Below are 21201 nucleotides of genomic sequence, written 5' to 3'. Positions count from 1 at the left end.
ACATATATGTTCCTTTTCCTCCACTTCGGTTCAATTTTTAGATAATTCAGTGTTGTTGTTTTTTTATCTTTGTTGTTATTTCTTGCTGCTGCAGCAGTGTCCCAGCAGGGATCATTAGAGCTTCCTGGTATATTTTCTTATCTCCCAGTTGTTATTCTTTGAAAATCAGTGTGAGTAATTTCATTTCCATTCAATTGCACATAAAAATGATGAAAAAAGAAAATTCTGAGTGTTCAAATCAGAATTGGGACAGCATATTCCGCACAACGTCAAACCTTTACCCTCCCCCTGACGGTTGAGTTTCCGTCAACCTGTGGAAACATTTTTATGAATTTGTACATAAGAAAACATGAATGGAATAAATCACTTGGCACGTTGGCCCGTTGATAAAGAAGTACAGAATTATTCTTCTTGCTTTATTTCTGGCAGTGCAGCAGCTCCATTACATGCCTGGACACAGGAAACACATTAATTCATCAAAGTGACAACAATTTGGAAAATAAATAATATTCAATTATTTGTCTGAGTTACAAAAGACTTTAGAAGCACTCATATGAATATTTCAGCAGTTGAAAACATGCTGGTATTATTTTTCCCCCTGTTGCTTACAATGAGCTCTTTGTATGTCCTCCAAAAAGGGATTGCCATCAGTTTAAACTCATGCACTGACCTGTCTTGTCTGTGTGTGTGTGCAGGGACGACAGAGCGGGTGTGTCTGATCCAGGGGACGGTGGAGGCGCTGAACGGTGTCCATGACTTCATTGCTGAGAAGGTGAGGGAGATGCCTCAGAGCACCCAGAAGACAGAGCCTGTCAGCATCCTGCAGCCACAGACCACCGTCAACCCCGACCGCGTCAAACAGGTCAGTCCCACTGTCTCTTCTATTCTATTCCATGAAAACCCAGAGCAACTGAGGCTATCCCTACAATCGTGTGTGTGTGTGTGTGTGTGTGTGTGTGTGCCAGCTCTGCCTCGGTTGAAGGGGTGTGTGAGTAAGGGAGTGAGAGAAGTGTTTGCCTTTGGAACGTCAAACTGTGCGTTTCTGTGGTCGAGTTGTGAGTTTCCGTTTGAGTGAAAGTGAATGAGGTTGAAAAAAGGAAAAGCGACCTGCGACCATGTAAACAGATGGCGGAGGGAGAGAGAAAGGGAGTGAACAATTAAAAAATATGGGGGAAAGGAGCATCAGGGAGACAAGACTTGAAAAAAGAGACATAAAGAAAGGGCGAGGGAGAAAAGAAGACATGGGAAGAAAACGGGAAAAAGGGAGGGGAGGAAGGAGAGAAGAGAAGAGAAGATAACAAATAGAGAGGGGGGAGAGAGAGAGAGATGACATCCACTCAGGCAGGATGCAGTGTGTAAGGTGTGAACATATAAACTCCACATATGACATGAATTGCTGGCTGCCACACACACACACACACACACACACACACACACACACACACACACACACACACACGTAGACCATCCATTCAACCAGTTGTAGTAGTAGTAATGTAGCACAAGATGGAAGTGACAGCAGTACTTTGTTTATTTGAATGTTAAGGTGCAATAACAATGTTTTGTCCCTAAAATTATGAATAATGTGGTAAATAATCAGGATCTCAATATAGATCAAAACCCATATGAGTGTAGTAGTGTAGTAAAAAAATCTGAATGCTGTGTAATGTAATTAAAACATTATAGATGGCCGAAGTCCCACCCTTTGAGCGTCAGCTTCTGTTCCACTAGCTGTCATTGCACACGTCATGTCTCAGCTGTTTTCAAAGACAGCAGAAACTTTTGATGAATGATTTCACAAAGTTGGTGTTTGTCCAGAAACTTTGTTTAATTTAGTTCACATGAAGTTCATTTCACTGCTGATTGTGCAGCTAAATCTGGGTGCCAATACCAGCTGTGTAATGGAGGACAATTAGTGCGGCCATTGATTATGATCCCAATCTGTTTAAGTGATAATCATCATTCTCTCTTCATGATTGCTCCCTATTGATTAGTCAGGTCTGGCATTGTTTCCCTCTATTGACTGTTCAGGCCTGCTAGACGATGCATTTGACCAGGCCTGTGGGCCCGCACGCACACACGCACACACACACACACACACACACACACACACACACACACACACACACACACACACACACACACACAGTTACACTTGTATTTACATAAATAAGTATAAATAAATATAAGAAGGAATCATTAGGGAATAAAATTAAAAGATGGCGTATGCTGCAGAGTGAAAAATCCAAATGAAAGTGAAAACATTTTTTATATGTCGCCAGAAGTATCTGTTTCCTCCTCATATCTGAGCTGTGGTGTTGCATTAGTGTTGCGTATGTTCTCCCCTGCTGAGATTTTTCATTCTCTGTCATAAGCAGAATTTGGCAGCGGGGGAGACGAAGGATGGCAATGCCTTAGTTGTGAATAATTATAGCTATCCGACTTGTGTACACTCACACACTCACATGACACACACACACACACACACACACACACACACACACACACACACACACACACACACACACAAACACACAGCCCTTAGAGATAGTTTTTTTTGCAGCGTACACAATTCTAAGGTGCAGTTATGAGGAGAGTTTTATGCATAATTAATCAATACCCTGGTACACACACACACACACACACACACACACACACAGAGTTACTCTCCATTTAATCCTCCAGCCCACACATACTCTGCAGAGTTAAACACAAACAGGCTTTTTAAGGCTCACGCTGAAAACAGTAATGATTTGTGTTTGCACATATGGTGTCTTGTTCATTTGTGTCTTCAAAGTTGACGTCTTGTTCTGATTTTAATGCCCAAAACAATTCTCTGCATTTTATTCTTGTCAGGCTGGGATGGTATGGCCAAAAGTATGTGCACCCCCAAATATTACAGCTTTAGGTAATTGTTTCACATCGCCCATTCAACCACAAGAGCTTCAGTGAGGTTGATTGCCGTTGTTGGCCGACGAGGCCTGGCTTGTAGTCGGCACTGCAGGTCATCCCATAAGTGTAAGGTGTGGCTCTACCACCTCAGCCAGGTTTCTGTGCAGATCAGTCAAGTTTCTCCACACAAAATTCAGGTTGTAGTTGCCAGGCAACCAGTGGAGAGTCCAGCAAGTTAGCCTGCTGCTCAGAGCCAGAAGATGTGTGCAGCACATAACCCCTGTAACATGGTGAATTGTTGTTTTACCCTTACACAGATTTAACATATGGGATATAACTTTTATAATTTTTTTTATAAATTATTGAGCTGTACAGGTGCTGGTAGGTGGATTATGGCTCTGTTTTCTTTCTTAGTTTTAGCTAAGCTATCCAGCTGCTCGCAGTAGCTTCATATGAGAATGATATTACTCTTTTCATCCAGCTCTCAGCAAGGAAGCGTATACGTACGCAGACATACAAAAAAGGCGAACTTTTCCCTTGACAGAACTAAAAGTACCACCCTCAACATGTGTGATGTTTTTTGCCTTATTCAGTTTGTATCTTCTGCTTCATGAGCGTCTGAGACTTAGACTGACTGACAGTTGAGTAATGCTGTTTTGAACGAGGCGAGCAGCCGCGGGGAGACGAGCAGGCTAATAGCTGCTGATATTTAGACCCTCATAATAGAGGGTGAATCCCCCTGTTGCTCTTTAGGCTATTTATACCATGTCGGAGAGGCGACTAAATGGATTTGTGCAGCATTTGACGACACACAGATGCACACATGTTTATAGGCACAAAAAAGAAACCCCCAAACCAAAATAACCTCCTCCACCAACACCAACCCTGCTGGACACACAGATGCCCCGACCTCTCCAAGACAGTTAATGCAGCCGAGCATTGATCAAACCCAAAGAAACTGATTTCAAGTTCTAGCAAAAACCCCAAAGTTTTGTGTATTTGAGGAAAACAGAAAAATGTTCATAAAATGATCCACAGCTTCATGTATGTGTTGTATTTGAGCTAATGCAACCATAAGCATACATACTTTTGATCAACATTTCTGAAGGAAATATAATAATAAGATAATTATGAACATATATAATTACACAACCTCAAAAAGTAACTTGTTACGTCTAAATTCAATTTATGTCGTTCAAATACTTTTGTTTTCCTGCTTCAGCAACATGCTGCAGTACTGTACAGACACTAATCTAGTGTGTTAACCCTTACACACACCCTAACCCTAAGCCTATACTTAAATAAGACAATTTAATAGAATGAAAGTAAGGAAGAAATTTGAAAAAAACAATGAACATAAAAGTAACATTTTAATATAAACTGCACATATTACCAACTAAAAGAAGTGGAAAACATACTCAGTCCAGTAATGCAGGGATGGGTAACAAAAGTAACACACACACACACACACGCACGCACGCACACACACACACACACACACACACACACACACACACACACACACGTTGAAATACATGCCATCATACACATGTGCCCCTGAAAGATGAATGGTGTCGGGTGCGGTGCAGCCGTCGATTGTCTACTATTTCGTGTTGTGTATAAAATGTCTTCTTCTTGTCAAGAGTGCGGCTGTTGTAGCATGTGGTGTTGGCCTTACTGGTTAACCCCTGGGACTGGGCGAGAGAATAAAAGTGGGTAAGAGAGAGAGAGAGAGAGAGAGAGAGAGAGAGAGAGAGAGAGAGAAAATATGTGTTTGTGATGTATTGAAAAAGAAGCAGAGTTGGAACGATAAACTGGGAGGAAGATGGAGAGACAGAGAGTGTGGAAGATGATGACATAAAGACAGATAGACGGAGAGAGAGATAGAGAGAGAGAGAAAGAGAGAGAGAGAGAGAGAGAGAGAGGACAAGCTGAGCCAAAAACCAAAGTCTGGCCGTCTGAGTGGGTGACTGAAAGCTGGAAGCAGATCTGAACTCTTGTTAGCCGACAGCTGTTGAGTGACAGAGAGCTTTGCTGGAAGAAGCAGCTGCTGATAGAAAGAAAAACAGAGCAGCGGCGGCACACCGCGTCCTCAAGGCCGCATAACAGGACAACAGACCAGCGACGAAGAAGATTTATGAGCTGAATAAATTCTTCTACCGGCTCTAATGAGGTCTGACATGACATACGGACAGAGAGAATTTATTGAAGGATTTTATTACTTGTATTATTTATTATTATTGTTTGCTTTTGTTTCCATCCCCCCAAAGTATGCTCTTGTAAAACAACATCACACCACTGTGTTCACACTGCAACATGGACTAATGTTACACTTCAAATGAGATATTCATAGTTTGGAAAGGGTGAGAAGTGCTCTCACAAAATCCATTTCACAATTCGACTGTTAAACAACATGTCAACAAAGGATTTTTTCCAGTACTTTAAACTGAGTTAGGGGCTGTTTTTCCTCAGTTATGTGGTAATGGTACAGTACTAAATGAAAAAACTGGACTTCAGTGTCCCATAATGCACTTTTACCTTGGACTTTAGGTAGTTGTTTGATTGCTAAGTTTTTATTTGTATCATGATATATTGACAGATACATAAAATATTCACTTAAAATACTAATTCAACACATTTGTATAGCATACAGTAAGCTGATTTGTTTGTGTGTTTGTCCCTAAAACCTGAAGCCAATTTGGAAATGTTCTTCAGACACTCTAATGGCCACATGATGTTGAGTATCAGACTCATTTATAAAAGAAAAACACAAATGCGTACTTATTATTTATATTTATATAAAATATTGGATCTCAATAACTAATTTCACCTCACTTGGTCTGGTATGAGAAGTATCTTATGGTAGCTAATGTTAGCTAACTTTAGATGAAAATGTATACAAACATTATTATGGATGTAAGTATGCTCTTGCTCTTTGAGTCTTCTCTATTCTGACTTCAAACAACGGACAAGTTGGGGGCCAGCAATGAACCCAAAAATTGTAACCTGTGGATGATGTCACAGACACCATGTCCATGTTTTGTACAGTAAGAGTTTCAAGTAACCTAACCCGTTGTGATCATCCCTGTTTAAAGTTCTGCTGTTTTGGTGTACAGTAAATTCAGTTTTTTAAGAAAAGCAACGCACAAACACCAGCGGTCGTGACATAAAGCCAAAGAACTCTGGAGACCTCCCTTAAAGTGTTTATGTGTAATGTAGTAAGGCATCACCTACTTACTGCATCAATATTGTATTCATATTGGCAGTAAAACATCCCCTCTCTTCTGTTATTGTTGCATTATGGTGTTTGGAAGTGAGCTGCAGAGCCGGAGCTGTGTCCCCTGTGAGATCAGCTGTAAATGGCTTGTGGTTTTGTTGTGGTATTATTCTGGGGCTATTTTTGGCTCGGCATGGCCTTTATTCAGACTGAAAACTGCAGCAGCACATAGGCCTAGGAGCACTTACACTCATCGACTCTCGTCTGGCTGTTTTCCTGGCCGCTCCCCCTTGCCACTTCCTGCAGGAGAGAGAGAGGCCTTTTCCTGTGAACTCTCACCTCCAGCATGAACACCTGTTTCCTACTTCCTGTTATTGCCTCCAAGCACCAGGAAGTTCACCGTAAATGTCAGGAAAACGTAGAGTCTGGCTCATTTTGTGCCAGATGATGAAGAGGAGGGAGTGTAATACTCCACGCTTCGCTGGCGAGAGAGAGAACCGATTCAGCTTCTGCCGACAAATGAGTCAAACGCAGCGATCGGTCATGATAAGTTCTGTGTTGTTGATGATCAGTGAAGGAATTAAAGAATAAAGTTGGGGTTTGATAGCATTTTATCAAATCTGAAGCCTTTCAAATCCATTTGGGTTCAGCTTTTAACATCCATCCAAGTAACTAAAGTTATAATTCTGACTGATCCGCTGATCGGTTCCTCACACAAGACTCACCACTCTGTCTGTTGTGTTGAACTACAAAAATATACAGTCCACTTGTCATCGTGGAGTGTTATTTTGTCTTTCTTTAACAAGATACAGTGTGCAGTGACAATACGTCTGTTCTGTACTGTATTCTGTTAACTTGTGATCAGGTTTTTACACACCTGAGCAGTCGTTTAAAGTCTGCTGCTTTCTTACCCTCTTACGTAACATTTTATCTTGCCGTCAGTCCTGTGATTTGCAGTCTCTGCCTCACTGCTGAGTCAGCAGAATAACGCACTCTCTGTTGTGTGTCTCTTATCTGCTCATAACAGTCATGATTGAGCGCCTGCATTATATTATTTCTGCTGTAACTCGCGCACGTGAACATCACACAGAAAAATGGACAGGGGAGAGGAGAGGTATAAACACTAAGTACACAAGGGTTAAAGGAAGGAAGAAAGAAAGGAAATTGTATTATCTGACATTCCACAAACTGATTTTGTGTCTCTCAAAGAGAAAGTTTAATATGTTTTTACATAATGTGTAAGTACCTGCCACACGGTGTACTCTACAGATTAATCTTTTAATCTTTTTTTTTTTTGACACACAATGTAAGGAGCTACAGACCTTCGCCCCTGTACATCTGTTTAAAGAGAAAACTCTCCTGCAATACTTGCTGTTTACTTCACATACAAATGGAAATATTCTAGATGTATTATGCATCATTTGCATTCATCCCCAAAATTCAGCAGGACATGTTTGGTATCTCTGGAAACTTTGGGGCCTGTGGGTTTAAGCAAGTCTTGGCTGCACCCATGTAATGATGGAACCAGCAGAAACACACTCCCAATGTTTAACAGTTTCCAAAAAAAAAGAGAGATTCATGGTCTGAAGTGGCAACTGGCCGTTTGTGTGGGTTCCCTCTTTTGTCACATACTTTTGAGCCAGGTTGTGACAGTTCAATTTTATCTACAAATCAGGAGAATTTTTTTTAATGACTCCAGCAGTTGTATTTTTTTATCACCGAACCACAAATGTTTTCTTTTTTTAAATAATGTGTTTAACTTGAGTTGCGTCTATGGCTACATTTGCACGTTACCCCATTAGGGCAAGAAAAATAATGTAATTTCATGTTCCGTGTGTGTGTGTGTGTGTGTGTGTGTGTGTGTGTGTGTGTGTGTGTGTGTGTGTGTGTGTGTGTGTGTGTGTGGAATGTGTGCACATTATGTCAAGTTTAATGTCTCCCAGGAGAGGAAAATTTGCTCAGGAGGTCACTCAAACTGCAACATTACAGGACAAAAGCCAGCTCCAACCTTTCCCATGTGTGTCTATATGCACATAGAATACATATTGTGTGTTCATGTTTGTATTGTTTGCATACCAGAAACAAAATGCTCCCAAATCCTGGTTAGGAGTCAGAAAAAAGCCCTGAAATCGTTATGCATGTTAGAGCATGTTGTATAGCACTATAAAGCCTATACAAGTGTGTGTGCCTGTATACGTGAATGTTCATATCCAAGTTCACACTATGTCCCCTCGCTGTCAGTCATTGTACCCTGGCTCTTCTGTCATGCAGTTATTTATAACCTGCAGAGGGGGGGTTTTGGGCTCCTGGACAGGTCGGGGATAAAAGAAAAAAAAGAGATGGAAAAAGAAGGATGACAGGTTGATGAGGGAGAGGCAGAGAGAGAGAGAGCGAGGTAGAGGCAGAGAGGGAGAGAGAGGGGCGACTAAGCCTGTGGATCAGGAGGAGGCAGATTAAGCTTAAGTCCCCTGCTTAAGACTTCAAAGTTCAAACTTCTGCAGCCTCAACAGTTGTCCGTTCTCCTTCTACTTGCTGTGTGTGTATGTGTGTACATGTAGGTGTGCACGTAGTACATCTCAGAGAACATGTGTGTATTGTTTTGTGTTTGTCTGTTTATCTTTGCGGGATTGTATGGTATGCACCTTTTTAGTATGAGTATTAAGTACAAGTGAAATTATGAATTTATGAGTGTCTTTGCGTCTGTGTCCGTGCGTGCATGTGTGTGTGTGTGTGTGTGTGTGTGTGTGTGTGTGTGTGTGTGTGTGTGTGTGTGTGTTGTCCTCCAATGACAACACTGAAAGACGGCCTTGTGACCTGGATGGAACGGGGGAGACAACGTCCGGACGAGAGCTACATGACAGCTCTGATATAGTGAGAGACAGAAGAAGAAAGGAAGGAAGGATAGAGGGATGACGGAGTGATGGGAGATGAAGAAAAGCTAGAGAAAAAAAAGAGAAGAGTGTTTGACTTATTAGTATGGAACAGGTTACAAATATGGGATTAAATCGAGGTTAAGTTGCTTTGACCTATTAGAAAACATTTTCAGACACGTCACCTTGCTAGAATATGTGAAAATAAAAGATGAATACTGGAAAGATAGGTGCATACAGGCGCAGTTTAAAGGTTTGCATGCACAAGTATGCTAAATGCAATTTAAAAAATCTTATTTCACACGATTTAAAATATGTACGTATGTGTGGATCTTTTTCTTCTCTTCGGCATGCAAACTTTTATTGCAATTTAAATGTATTTACAGATTTTATTGTTACTCTTTCAGGTTCAAGTTACTTTATTTATACCTGTAGGTACATTTGTTGCACAAATGGGATGATGCACAAGCAAAAGTTTCATATGAAAACATAAATACAACTCTGATTTAATCCCACAAAGTCATCTCTTGGTGGCGATATTTTATCTGAAGGTGAAAAGGCTTTTAGAGAGTGTTTACTAATGGAACTGAACGATTCGTTATGTCAAGCCTGCACCACTAATTATTCAACAAATTCATTTTGATTGCTATTTATCACACAACGTCTTCACCAGTGAAACACTTCCAGCTTTGAGTAAACAGAACAATCTTTTCCGTCAGCGCTCTGAATTTTGCTGTTTCTGCTCAGATTTGTGTTTCATGAAATTAGAACACGGACAGGGGAGACGCCAGAGATGCAGCGGGCTGAAGCTGTGTGTTAATACAGCTGCACGTCAAGACTAAACCCTGACAAACTACCGCAACATACTGTGCGTGTGTGTGTGTGTGTGTGTGTGTGTGTGTTATCCCAAATTAGTTGACTTTACTAGAAATTGCATGGAAAGCTGTGTGCCTTAAACCATCTTAAAGTTTTAATGCGTAACTTTTTAATATTAATGAACGTCCATTACATTCAAGCCATTGCCAAATGAGTTGCTACAAAGCTAATTAAGACCATCAGCTCCACACAGCTCTCTCTGGATTTCTCAGAAGATTGTGTCGTCCGGCGACTTTCGCGCGCAGAAAATCGAGTGACGATAGTTACCTCTTCTGAAGAGTCCATCATGTTGTTTTTAATCCTCCGTGTTCTCCTTGGCTACTAAATCCACCACACAAAACCAAAACCCAGATATCGTAAATGCACACCCTAAACATTGACAGAAAATTATTAAAACACACTTTAACTAGGACAGAAACCGTTCAGAACATACATTTTTACACATACATACTTTGCATCGTTTCAGTGCAGAAAACTTTTAATGACCCCGCCCCTCCCATACAGAAACTTAACCTCCTTAGTTATCTCTGCTTAATATGATCTGTGCACTGCATACTTAAGCTGATTATTACAAACACCTAATGTGATTTAGTAACGAATATGTTTTTTTAACAAAACATGAAAGAATAAAAGTTTAATTACAACTAAATCTGGGTTCACAGTGTGTGTGTGTGTGTGTGTGTTTGTGTGTGTGTGTATGTGTGTGTGTGTGTGTGTGTGTCAAGGTTGTTAACTGTTTTCTTGCTGCCTCATTTGTTAAATGAGACATCATTCTCTCAGTTTTCCATACTCCGGTGGCCTCAGCACCCTGTTAGCTCATCTTTACTACTTGTCTATGCAACACACACACAGACACACACACACACACACACACACACACACACATGCCCCCTCTGCCTCGCTGTCTGTCTGCTTACAGGCTGTGAGAACAACAGGTCAACTTCAGGACAATGGAAATACTTTGTTAGGCAACTACTGTATTCTCCATCAGAGACTTAATTCAGTTGTAAGATTTTAATATTTTCTCTTCACTCGCTTCTCAACATGATGACAATAAAGAAATAGGTTACGGGCAAAGTGGAGGCCTTATAAAACTTATGTTGATCATGTTATTCTCAGAGGAGAAGAGGAGTGTTGTTTTTTTTTCCTTTATAGATTCAAACAATAACTGCCATGACTTAAAATGATGATGTTTTTCTGTACATTTGACTGATTATCCATTTATATTGCCCTAACACTGGGTTGGAGATTGTTTATTTTTGTAGAAAACATCCAATGCCAATCATCTGAGACAGGCAGTGGGAAGCTGGACCAATCCGTGAGCTAAATGGAGTTGTTAAGATGATGTTGAAGAAATTATTAATGGTCTGGTTTGTTCATTCATCAAAGTATGAGGTTCATTGGACAAAAGGAGCCAGCATTAGGGAGTTATGCTGTTTCAGGGTGAAGAGCAGCACGGCCACAGTAGTAGATGTAGAGAGTACAGATGCATACAAGGAATGAAATGTTCTCTAATGTAATGTCATTTTATCTAGACAGGAACAGTGCATAATTAAACATTAACCTTGTGTAAAAACAAGGAGAGGTTTTAGCACAATTGCTGCCCTGGGCAGGTAGGTAATGATGACAAGCTGCGCTATGTTTGAAATTTGAATTGAATTTGCTACACGGCTCTGACTAGGCGTTTAGATCTCCTCCCACTGACCAAATATCGACCCCCAAGACTACGCCAGGTGAACCTCGTCAGGTCATAACGAGCAGAGATGCATTGTGGGCCGACTGGATGAGGCTGATGAAGAGCTGTTAACCCTAAAAGAATCCTAACTCTGGGGTTTAGGGTCCCAGGCTGTTCCAGTAAAAAAACACTGAATGCCTTTGTCACATTTTAAGATTTGTCCACTCAAAGTAGGGCTGCTCGATTATGGAATAAATCATAGTCACAATTATTTTGGTCAATATTGAAATCACGATTATTTAACACGATTACTCGTTTTGGAAAGATGTTGCATCATTGAAGCTAAAAAAAACAGTGAAACAGCGAAACAAATCGACAGTGAAAACACCTTAAACTGTGAAATTTCCCTTAAGACTTTTGCCCGTTTGAACTTTTCTTTTCATTCAGGACACAAGACAGAAAAAGAGGTTATCTGCAAAACGTAACGTGCAAGCTAATGGTTTTGATCGATGACTCAGTTTTTGTGATCGTTAGTAGCCAAAATCGTAATCCCGATTAAAATTCCGTTTAATTGCGCAGCCCTAACTCAAAGTATGAACTGTTAGCAGTTTTGGCATTCATAAACCCCCACCAACAGTCAAACCCTGAACTTGTTCCAAACTGCTCCAGAATCAAATCACCCCAATGTTGACATTGATTTGGACTTATCAGCTAAGCCGCCATCCCTGCTGAAGTCAACACTTCCCATCCCTGCTCCTCCTCCAGTGTACTCATGAACAGGAGATTGGCTTTCACCTTCGACCTGGGCCCAGCAGCTGCAGCAACAGGACGTTCTAGTCAGCAGCTGGATGGATGCCAAACCCTCCTCTCCTCTCCTCTCCTCTCCTCCGTGGCAATGTTTCTCCTAAAAGATATAAAGCTCTTCAAGGAGAAAAACATAAAACAAAAAGGGAGACACCAGAAATGCAAAAATGTTAAACCACAGCGGCTGAGGAAAAAACAAACATGAAAGAGCCATCACCGTGATTGCCTGAATGCTGCCAACTGTCACATAATCTTCTTCTCTGTGACGGCTATGCAGTAAGGTGCTGGGTGCAGAGGATTGTGGGTAGGTACAAGGCTGGCTGGCTGGCTGGCTGGCTGGCTGGCTAAGTCGGCCATTAGAGCGTACCAAATAAATCCAGGATGAAGATGATGATTTCACAAAAAGAAACGCCCTTCAGATTGAGAAGGGATTGTGTGCGTGGGAGTGTGTGTGTGTTTGACTTTGTAAGAAGAGTTTTAAAACCTCTTTGAAACTGCAGAAGGAGAGAAAAACAATATGGAAAGAGCAAAACGTGAGGGAAGAAAGCAGAGCAGGCGGAGGAGGAGGAGGAGGAGTGGAGGCAAACGGAGAAGCTCATTAGAGAGAATCAGTTGGGTATAAAGATGGTAGATGTGATCATTAGGGCCAGAAGGGATCAGGCATTACTGTACGCCACTGTTTATCCTCCCACCAACACTCTGTGCATGTGTGTTTGTGTGTGTGTGTGTGTGTGTGTGTGAGAAAATGTTTCAGTGCAGAGGATGAAAGGCTTCATGGGTAAAATCTTTTTGGCTCCCTCTCTCTCTCTCTCTCTCTCTCTCTCTCTCTCTCTCCCTCTCTCTCTGCCTGTCACTTATTTATTTTATCCCTCGTCTCCATTTTTACCCCCCACCGCCTGCTCATCTCCTCACCACAAAAACAACCATCCTGAAAATGTCGCCACTCGGAAAAAAAACAGACGCAGATGCAAAATTAGACTTCAGCAGTGATGAACACCAAGGAGTTCAAAAAAAAAAATTTTACCTTTAAAAAAAAAAATAAAGTTTTTATTAATTATTTTTTTTTTTTTTTTTTTTTTTTTTGTTTGTGTGTTGGGGGTTTTAAATTTTTTTTTTTTTTTAAAAAATTTTTTTTTAAAAAAAAAGGGTTTTTTTTTGGGGGGGTTGGGAAAAAAAAAAACTTTTTTAGTCACTAAAATAATAAAAGTAGAGGATTGTGCTTTTTTTTTTTAAGTAATTTTTTCCCCCGCCAAAAAAGTATAGGATCTCTGAGAGTGCTTTTAGGGGCTGGATGATGACATTAAAAATGTATTTTTACTCCAGTTAGTTCACTTCTCTCCAAACTAATTAATTACTATCGGTTTTGGTTGTTGTGTAATGCATGACAGTTGGAACACAGTTCATTGGTTTGAACATCAATTTGATTATTTTTCGTGTCATTTTGAGTACATTTGCCATATGTGCTTAGTGATTTCTAGTATTGAAGGTAACTCATCTATACTGGGCCAATCCTCAGAGCTCAACAGAAAACAGAGTGGCTCGGCTCCAGCAGCGTTCACACTTTGTTAGCACTTTGCTCTTCTCATTAATCTACACAGGACAGCAGATTGTAGCCGAGTCTCTGATAGCAGAAGGACGTAAACAGACGTGTTGAAGGAGCCTCGCTGTGTACGAGCCTCACAGTAACAACACTAATCAATAGAAACGGACTACAAACTGCCACTCGTTCTGAGAGAAAAGATGAATGAACAAAAAGGAATAAAATTGCACCTGCTAATCCCATAGAGCGACACACCGACACCTCACAAACAAACAATCACAAGAGGGGGAAGATAATTCTCTAATATTCAACTCAAAGCAGCGAGAAGTGACTATTTGACGCTGTCTGCTGGTTTGAAGTGGCTCCCTCCTGCATGCCCCTTATTAATTTTCTATTTCTATGTAAATTCATCTTCCGCTTCGTGGAAAGCTGCGGTGCAGAGAGCGAGCCGTGGAACGCGGCGTGGCAACAAACGGCTGCATCGAGGCTGCTGCCGCGCAGATGTAGTAAGGCTTAAAACTGCAGCAACCCAAGGGTAAGGGAGGAGGGATAAAGGAGAGGGGGGAGACAGGGGAGATAATTGGCATGGCCTTCGCATTTTTCTTTTGTAAGTTGAATTGATCCCTCTCGCTTTGAATTTTTCTTTTTCCTTCTCTTTTCCTCTTAATTTCACTCTGCCTGGAAAAACAGAAAGCAAAGAAAATAGTGCGTCTCTCGTCCTCTTTTCTCTGAATCAATCAGCCCCTCCCTCGCGCTCTGTCTCTTTCATTTTATCGTCCTCTTTTCTTCATCAAGGCCAAGTCATTTATCAACCCACACTCTTCCTTTCTCCTCTCAATATGAATATTCGACATTCGCACAGACAGTAGATAGCAGTGGTATACAGTAGTTTGCTCTGCAGAGAGTGGGATCAATGCTAGGAGGAGAAAGCGCGGCACTTGTACGCACACCCACATGTTTTTAGCGAGGCGGCTAATGTGCTGCAGAAGTCGATAACATCTCCAGCTGCAGGTGTCCTTGTTTGTGAAAAACAACTTTGCAGAAACAATTTCTGAACTGAAGAGCAAAGTAAATGAACTTGCAGCAGAAGTTGTGTTTTGTCGAATGTTGATGGTGTCTTACACTCTCCTCTGGTCTGTTTCCATTCGGCAAAGTGATGCTTGCTTTTCTGAGAGAAATAGCAGCTATCCTATTCAACCCGACCTGAACACATCACTATTCACTTTCACTCACTCAAAATTATGCAAAATCTATCATTTAGAATTTGGAAAATCATGAAAAACAAAGCATTAACGCAATCCACAGAAATGTGTGCACAGTAAAAAATATTATTGTAAAGTGATTTAATTTTGATTAAAATCAATGAGAGAGCCCTCGTGTATGATATCATTGTAAACGGTGATGGACATTTTTCACTATTTTCTGACATTTTGTAGACTTAACAATAGATTAGTTGTAAAAATAAACATTTTAATAAATTTGTTGCACCCCAGTTGCATGCTTGGATGAAATTTAGAATGGCATTAGAATCACTTCAGTTTAATGACGTCCCATAGACCGTCACAAACCGGTCCGCACAGCCATGACAAAAAAGGGAGATGCACACAACAAAGCCAATTAACAAATGATATATTAGTTTAAATAATAACATAAAAGGAAACTTAAACGGTGGGGTGTGTATTCAGTAAGGTAAGTAGCGTGGGTGGGTGCATGAGTGAAAGAATGTACTGTATGTGCAGTGTTGTGAGGTGCAGCAACACACCCAAGGCCAGGATGATGTGTCAAAGAGGAAAGACCACAACGGAACCCAAGAGGGCTTTAAGAGGTTCACTAGGGCGGCTGTGGCCTAGGTGGTAGAGCTGTCGTCTACCTATTAGAAGGTCAGTGGTTCGATCCCTGGCCCTGCAGTGCCATGTCAATGTGTGGGTGAGACACCAGTATATGAATGTTTGTGTGTCAATGGTGCCTGTGCAGTGTAAAAGTGCTTTGAGTTGTAAAAACAGTTAATTTACAGCCTGGATGCCAGCCGAACTTGCCTGTCCAGTGTAAAAGTGCTTTGAGTTGTAAAGCTATATAAAAACAGTAAATTTACAGCCTGGATGCCAGCTGAACTTAGCCTACCCACAACATTTGAGGTCTGGACTTGATCCGTTGTGGAGCAACTACTGTATGCTCGAACCAAAGCTGTTCGGACCAATCAAATTGTCAGGGCGGGCTTTATACGATGATGGACAGATGATCAACAGCAACGTAATCAACCACGTCACCAAAGAGCGCTTGGGTTGAATTTGTTTACAACAAAGATGGCTGCCGCTGGAGAATTGAGATGTGTAGCTTCTGCCATCGCGTCTGTTGTAGAAGATATCGACAGCGCGTTCATTTTAAAAAGAGGAACAGGGAACCGCGATCGCGTATGTATACACGTTGCCACACCCGTCCGCACGACACGGAAACTGCCGCCTCTGCCTTTGCTCTGTCGAAGCCTGCCTTTGACTCGCAGCTTCTGTGACGTCTGTCTCCGTTGCTCTGATTGGTTGGAGGTCTATCCAATTGAGCGCAGAGGCATTTTCTTTTCTGGTTCGTTTGGAACACGCCCCAAAATCACAGCCCAATAGAGAGCCGAAGTCACGCCCTTTCCGGTGGACCTCATGGGACTTTAACTCAGAAAAAATATGAACGGTAGTGAACGGGGAGAGGCAAATTATTTTTTTAATCCCTTTTGAATTGAGCCATGGATTACAAATATGATGTTCGTCAATTTAGGAAAAATTTTCAACCGAAGAAAGTCTCAGTTAGCCGTAGGTTTGTCATATGACCACTTAGTTTAGTGTGAAACCGCTCAGTGAACTACATCTCTCGTCTCACACAATTTACGTCACCTAGCTTGATGCTCAACTTGCTCGCTAGCTAGCTAGCTTAGCTCTGTCCCACAACACATGTAACATTATCTTACCTGATGTGTTTTACCCAGCAAAGTGTTTTCAGCAGATAAGCAAAAGAACAAGCGAGATCCTCGGCTCATTAGAGTAACGTTACATATCCGGTACGATACACACAGACACCGTAGCTTCAGAGAGACGTCATCCATGAAGTGTGTAGTCTTTCTAATTACGTATTTTCACAGTCTTATACTTCAACAGTTTAACAATAAACTGAGACTTTCTTCGGTTGAAAAATAATGTTTTAAATTGACGAACATCATATTTGTAATCCATGGCTCAATTCAAACTGGATCAAAAAGTAATTATTATCTCTCCATTGACTCTCATTCATATTTTTTCCGAATTAAGGTCCCATGGACTGGAAGTAGAAGGGCGTGACTTCGGCTCTCTATGGAGCAGTATCAGACTCATATTCTAACTAGAATCTGAGTATGACGACGTCAGGCTAGCTCATTTACATGTAGTCCACAGAGCCCAGGGGTTGGCAGTTGTTACTAATGAACCCAGGTGCTGCCGCTGTACTGGCGAGCCTCTGCCACGCCCTCCTGCAGTACCTGCAAAGAAAGCAGCCACACAAACAAAGAAACAGGCAGACATGGCAGAGATGGTCCACACAGCAGTCACAGCAGTGTACTATGTGTCAATTCTCCAATAACTGTAAAAAAGAAAATCCACTAAAGAACATCATTTCCATTCCAGTGTTACATATGATGAACAAATGAAAAAGTATAATAGCAATTAAATATACCACACTGTGTTTGGACATGGAGAGAGTGTGTACATGTGCCTGTGTGTGTGTGTGTGTGTGTGTTTTTTTTTTTTTGTGTTTTGTGTTGTGTGTGTGTGTGTCATCGCCTCACTCCCGTTCACTACCCTTTGAATGCTGGAGCTGTGTTTCCATGACAACGCTGACCCTTGGGAGTCAATGTTAGTTTTTTTTACACAAGTAGCCTCTTTAGAATTCCTCTCTCTCTTTTTTTTTTTTTTCTCTCTCTCTCTCTCTCTCATCCATCCTTCCCTCCCACTCTATGTGCCTCTCTCTACCTTTTCATCACCTGTTCTTGCACCAACTTGCACTTTGTCTTTTTCTCTTATTTTCTCTCTGTTACGTACCAAAAGAAAAAATTTGTTATGTGTTAAGTCGGTGGAGACACTGTAATTGCACACTCCATAATGTTGTATGTCTATCGCATATCTTTCTCCTTCAGGACATCATTACACTGCTGACACCCAGACACACACACTCACACACACACACACACACACACACACACACACACACACACACACACACACACACACACACACACACACACACACACACACACAGCTCTCCATCTCACTCTCTCTGTATTCAAACATGGTTCAGTCTCTCTCCCTCTTTTCTTTGGCTCTTTTTGGCTCCCGTCCTTCTTGAGGACACCAAAGCAGTTCCTGACAAAGTCCTTTTCAGCGCTGACCTTGCTTTTAATGTCTACTCTTGAGCTGAACGATGTGTGCGCCATTTTGCCCTGTTTTGCATGACAAAAGAACGATTTTTCATCGCCAATCCCCACCTCTGTTGAAAACCAATAACATATGTTTTCTTTTCTTTTCTTTTTCCTCTTTTTTCCCCCGCCCCTTCCACCAGGCCAAGCTGATTGTCCCCAACAGCACGGCGGGGCTGATCATCGGTAAAGGTGGAGCCACAGTTAAGGCGGTGATGGAGCAGTCCGGGGCGTGGGTCCAGCTATCCCAAAAGCCCGAGGGCATCAACCTGCAGGAACGCGTCGTCACCATCAGCGGGGAGCCAGAGCAGAACCGCAAGGCCGTGGAGATCATTGTCCAGAAGATCCAGGAGGATCCGCAGAGCTCTTCCTGCCTCAACATCTCCTACTCCAACATCACAGGACCCGTCGCCAACTCCAACCCCACTGGCTCCCCATACGCCAACTCCACCGAGGTAATGCCGTCCGCGGCAGCCGCTGCAGCAGCCACGGCTTCCTCTCTGCTCGGCCAGGCCAGCCTGGCTGGAGTCGGGGCCTTCCCGACCACCATGTCCAGCCTCTCAGGCAACGACCTGCTGGCCATCACCTCCGCCCTCAACACCCTGGCCAGCTACGGCTACAACACCAACTCCCTGGGCCTGGGGCTGAATCCCGCCGCAGCCTCAGGGGTGTTAGCAGCTGTGGCAGCTAACGCTAACCCGGCAGCAGCCGCAGCAGCTAATTTGTTAGCATCCTACGCCAGCGATGCATCCACCAGCGCAGGTCACCCAGCGGCAGGTCTCGGAGGCTTCTCCCTGGGATCCCTGGCTGCCGCTACAGGGGCCACCAATGGCTACTTAAGCGCCGCATCGCCCCTGGTGGCGTCATCTCTACTGGCCACGGAGAAGCTAGCAGAAGGAGCAAAGGAAGTGGTCGAGATCGCCGTGCCAGAAAACCTGGTGGGAGCCATCTTAGGGAAAGGAGGGAAGACGCTAGTGGAGTACCAGGAGCTGACCGGCGCCAGGATCCAGATCTCCAAGAAAGGCGAGTTCATCCCTGGAACTCGGAACAGGAAGGTGACCATCACGGGTTCCCAGGCCGCCACACAGGCTGCACAGTACCTGATCAGCCAGCGAATCACCTACGAGCAGGGGGTACGTGCCACCAACCCACAGAAGGTGGGCTAAACCTGACAGCCAATGAGAAACGAGGAGGAAAAGAGGAAAAAAAAAAAGAAAGAAAAGTGGGGGTTTGGGGGAGGAGTATGAAAAAGTGAGAGTGAGAATGGAAGAAGGAGAGGAGAGCAAGAATGTCAGAAGGAATCGTCCGCGCCGTTTTCTTCTGCGTGTTTTCAGTATTCTCTATTATAAAAAAAAAAGAAATTTGACGCGAAGCAAAAATGTGCTGAGAAGATGAGGAGGGAGAGGAGCGAGTTATCACGCTGAAAAACCAAGAAAAAAATGTGTAACATGTAAATAAGGTTTTATTACTTAACGTCTTGACCTTTCGGGATTTTTTATTGGTTTTGTTTCATTGTTTTGTTTTAGTAAATTAAGCTGTCTGTCTGTCCGTTTGTGTATTGTGTGGACAAAGCTGAATGCCATGTAGACAGGCCGACTGCCTGAGAGGGGACCGGAAGTAGGGGGAGGGAGGGAAGGGCATGGGCACGGAGGGGGGGGAGGGTTTGCGTTTACAGGGTACAACCCTCCGCCCCCCCCAACCCCAAAATCCCTTATGGAAACAACCCTTACCCCTCCCTCCCCCTGCAGCCCACACCCCACGCCCTCCCGTAGGGTTTTTGTTTTTCTTCTAGTTTTGATTTGCCCCTCGGCCCCCCGGCCCCCGCCTCCCAAAAGCCTTCCTCGCTACTTGCCTACGGCCTCGCCCTGCCCACCCCTCCCTTTTACAAGGGTTTATAATGAGCAAGACTGCAAACTTAAGCCTGGTGTGTGAGAGAAGAAACGTCCTCGAATCCCACCCCCCCCCCAACTCCTTTTATTCTCTCCCCGCCTATGATCTCACCTCCCCCCTCTGCCCCCTCTTTCTGAGAGATGAATGAAGGGTGACGCAAAATTGGGGAGGGGGGGGGGGAATCAGCTGCGTTTCTTCATTTGCACACACCCCCCCCCCCCTGTGATGTATCCCACGAGCAGTGCAGCGCCGCAGGTTTTATGGCACGTAGACCACCCCTCCCCCCCCTCCCCTGCCCCCAGCCCCCACACGCAGCTCTAGTGTTTGAGATAGAATGCCGAGGCGCACGCTGATGATCTCACGTAGTGCGAAACCGACGAGAGTGATACTGTGCAAGCTGCGGCAAACACAGGATCTATGGCTTTTTTTTTTTTTTTGCAGTCTGCTGTGATAATTCTGTTAATGATAATGTCACGACTATTACGATAGGAATCATCACCATCGTCATTATTTATTAATGAGTTCACCCATAAATAGCTCAGTTGTTTTCTTTATTTTTTATCTGTGAATTCAGGTTGACATGAATGTAAATGAGACTATTTTTTGATTTGAACCTTTTTGTTTTAATTTAAGTGGATTGAAGATGAATAGTAATGTCACATAGTGTAATATATGTCTTATTTAAGTCCAGTAAGAAAGCCGCCCCAGGCATTAATATCATCACAGTGAAGGATCACCTTATATATCCAGTCAAAGAGCAGAACAGGGAACGCACACGCGCACACGCACGCACACACACATACATACACACACACACACACAAGTACACACTAAAGCAAAACACTATGATGCCATATTTGGTGCTAGAAAAGGGAATTCACCATATCAATGATGCAGACTGCATTTGCAAGACAATATCTGGAAAACCGCTCACACCACAGGCTGCAGTGCAGCGTCTTAGCAGCTATATTAACCTCTGACGCCTGGTCATCATGCTTGGCTATCCTA

The 21201-nt window shown here is 42.8% G+C and overlaps 1 protein-coding gene across 2 annotated transcripts in view; it reads left to right on the top strand.

Annotated features, from left to right (window-relative positions):
- The window catches only part of nova2 (NOVA alternative splicing regulator 2), an 85063-nt gene extending 64905 nt beyond the window's left edge, over nt 1–20158 (top strand). For both annotated transcript variants that reach the window (XM_039822643.1, XM_039822634.1), the window contains 2 exons: nt 696–862; nt 18447–20158. In XM_039822643.1, the coding sequence (XP_039678577.1) occupies nt 696–862; nt 18447–19469 (1190 nt within the window). In that variant the 3' untranslated portion in view covers nt 19470–20158. The remainder of the gene's footprint in view (nt 1–695; nt 863–18446) is intronic.
- Nucleotides 20159–21201: the final 1043 nt, after the last annotated feature.

The sequence above is a fragment of the Perca fluviatilis genome, chromosome 2 (genome assembly GCF_010015445.1).
Source record: "Perca fluviatilis chromosome 2, GENO_Pfluv_1.0, whole genome shotgun sequence".
NCBI lineage: Eukaryota > Metazoa > Chordata > Actinopteri > Perciformes > Percidae > Perca > Perca fluviatilis.
The sequence above is the reverse complement of the archived record's forward strand: the minus strand, read 5'-3'. Positions and strand labels throughout refer to the sequence as shown.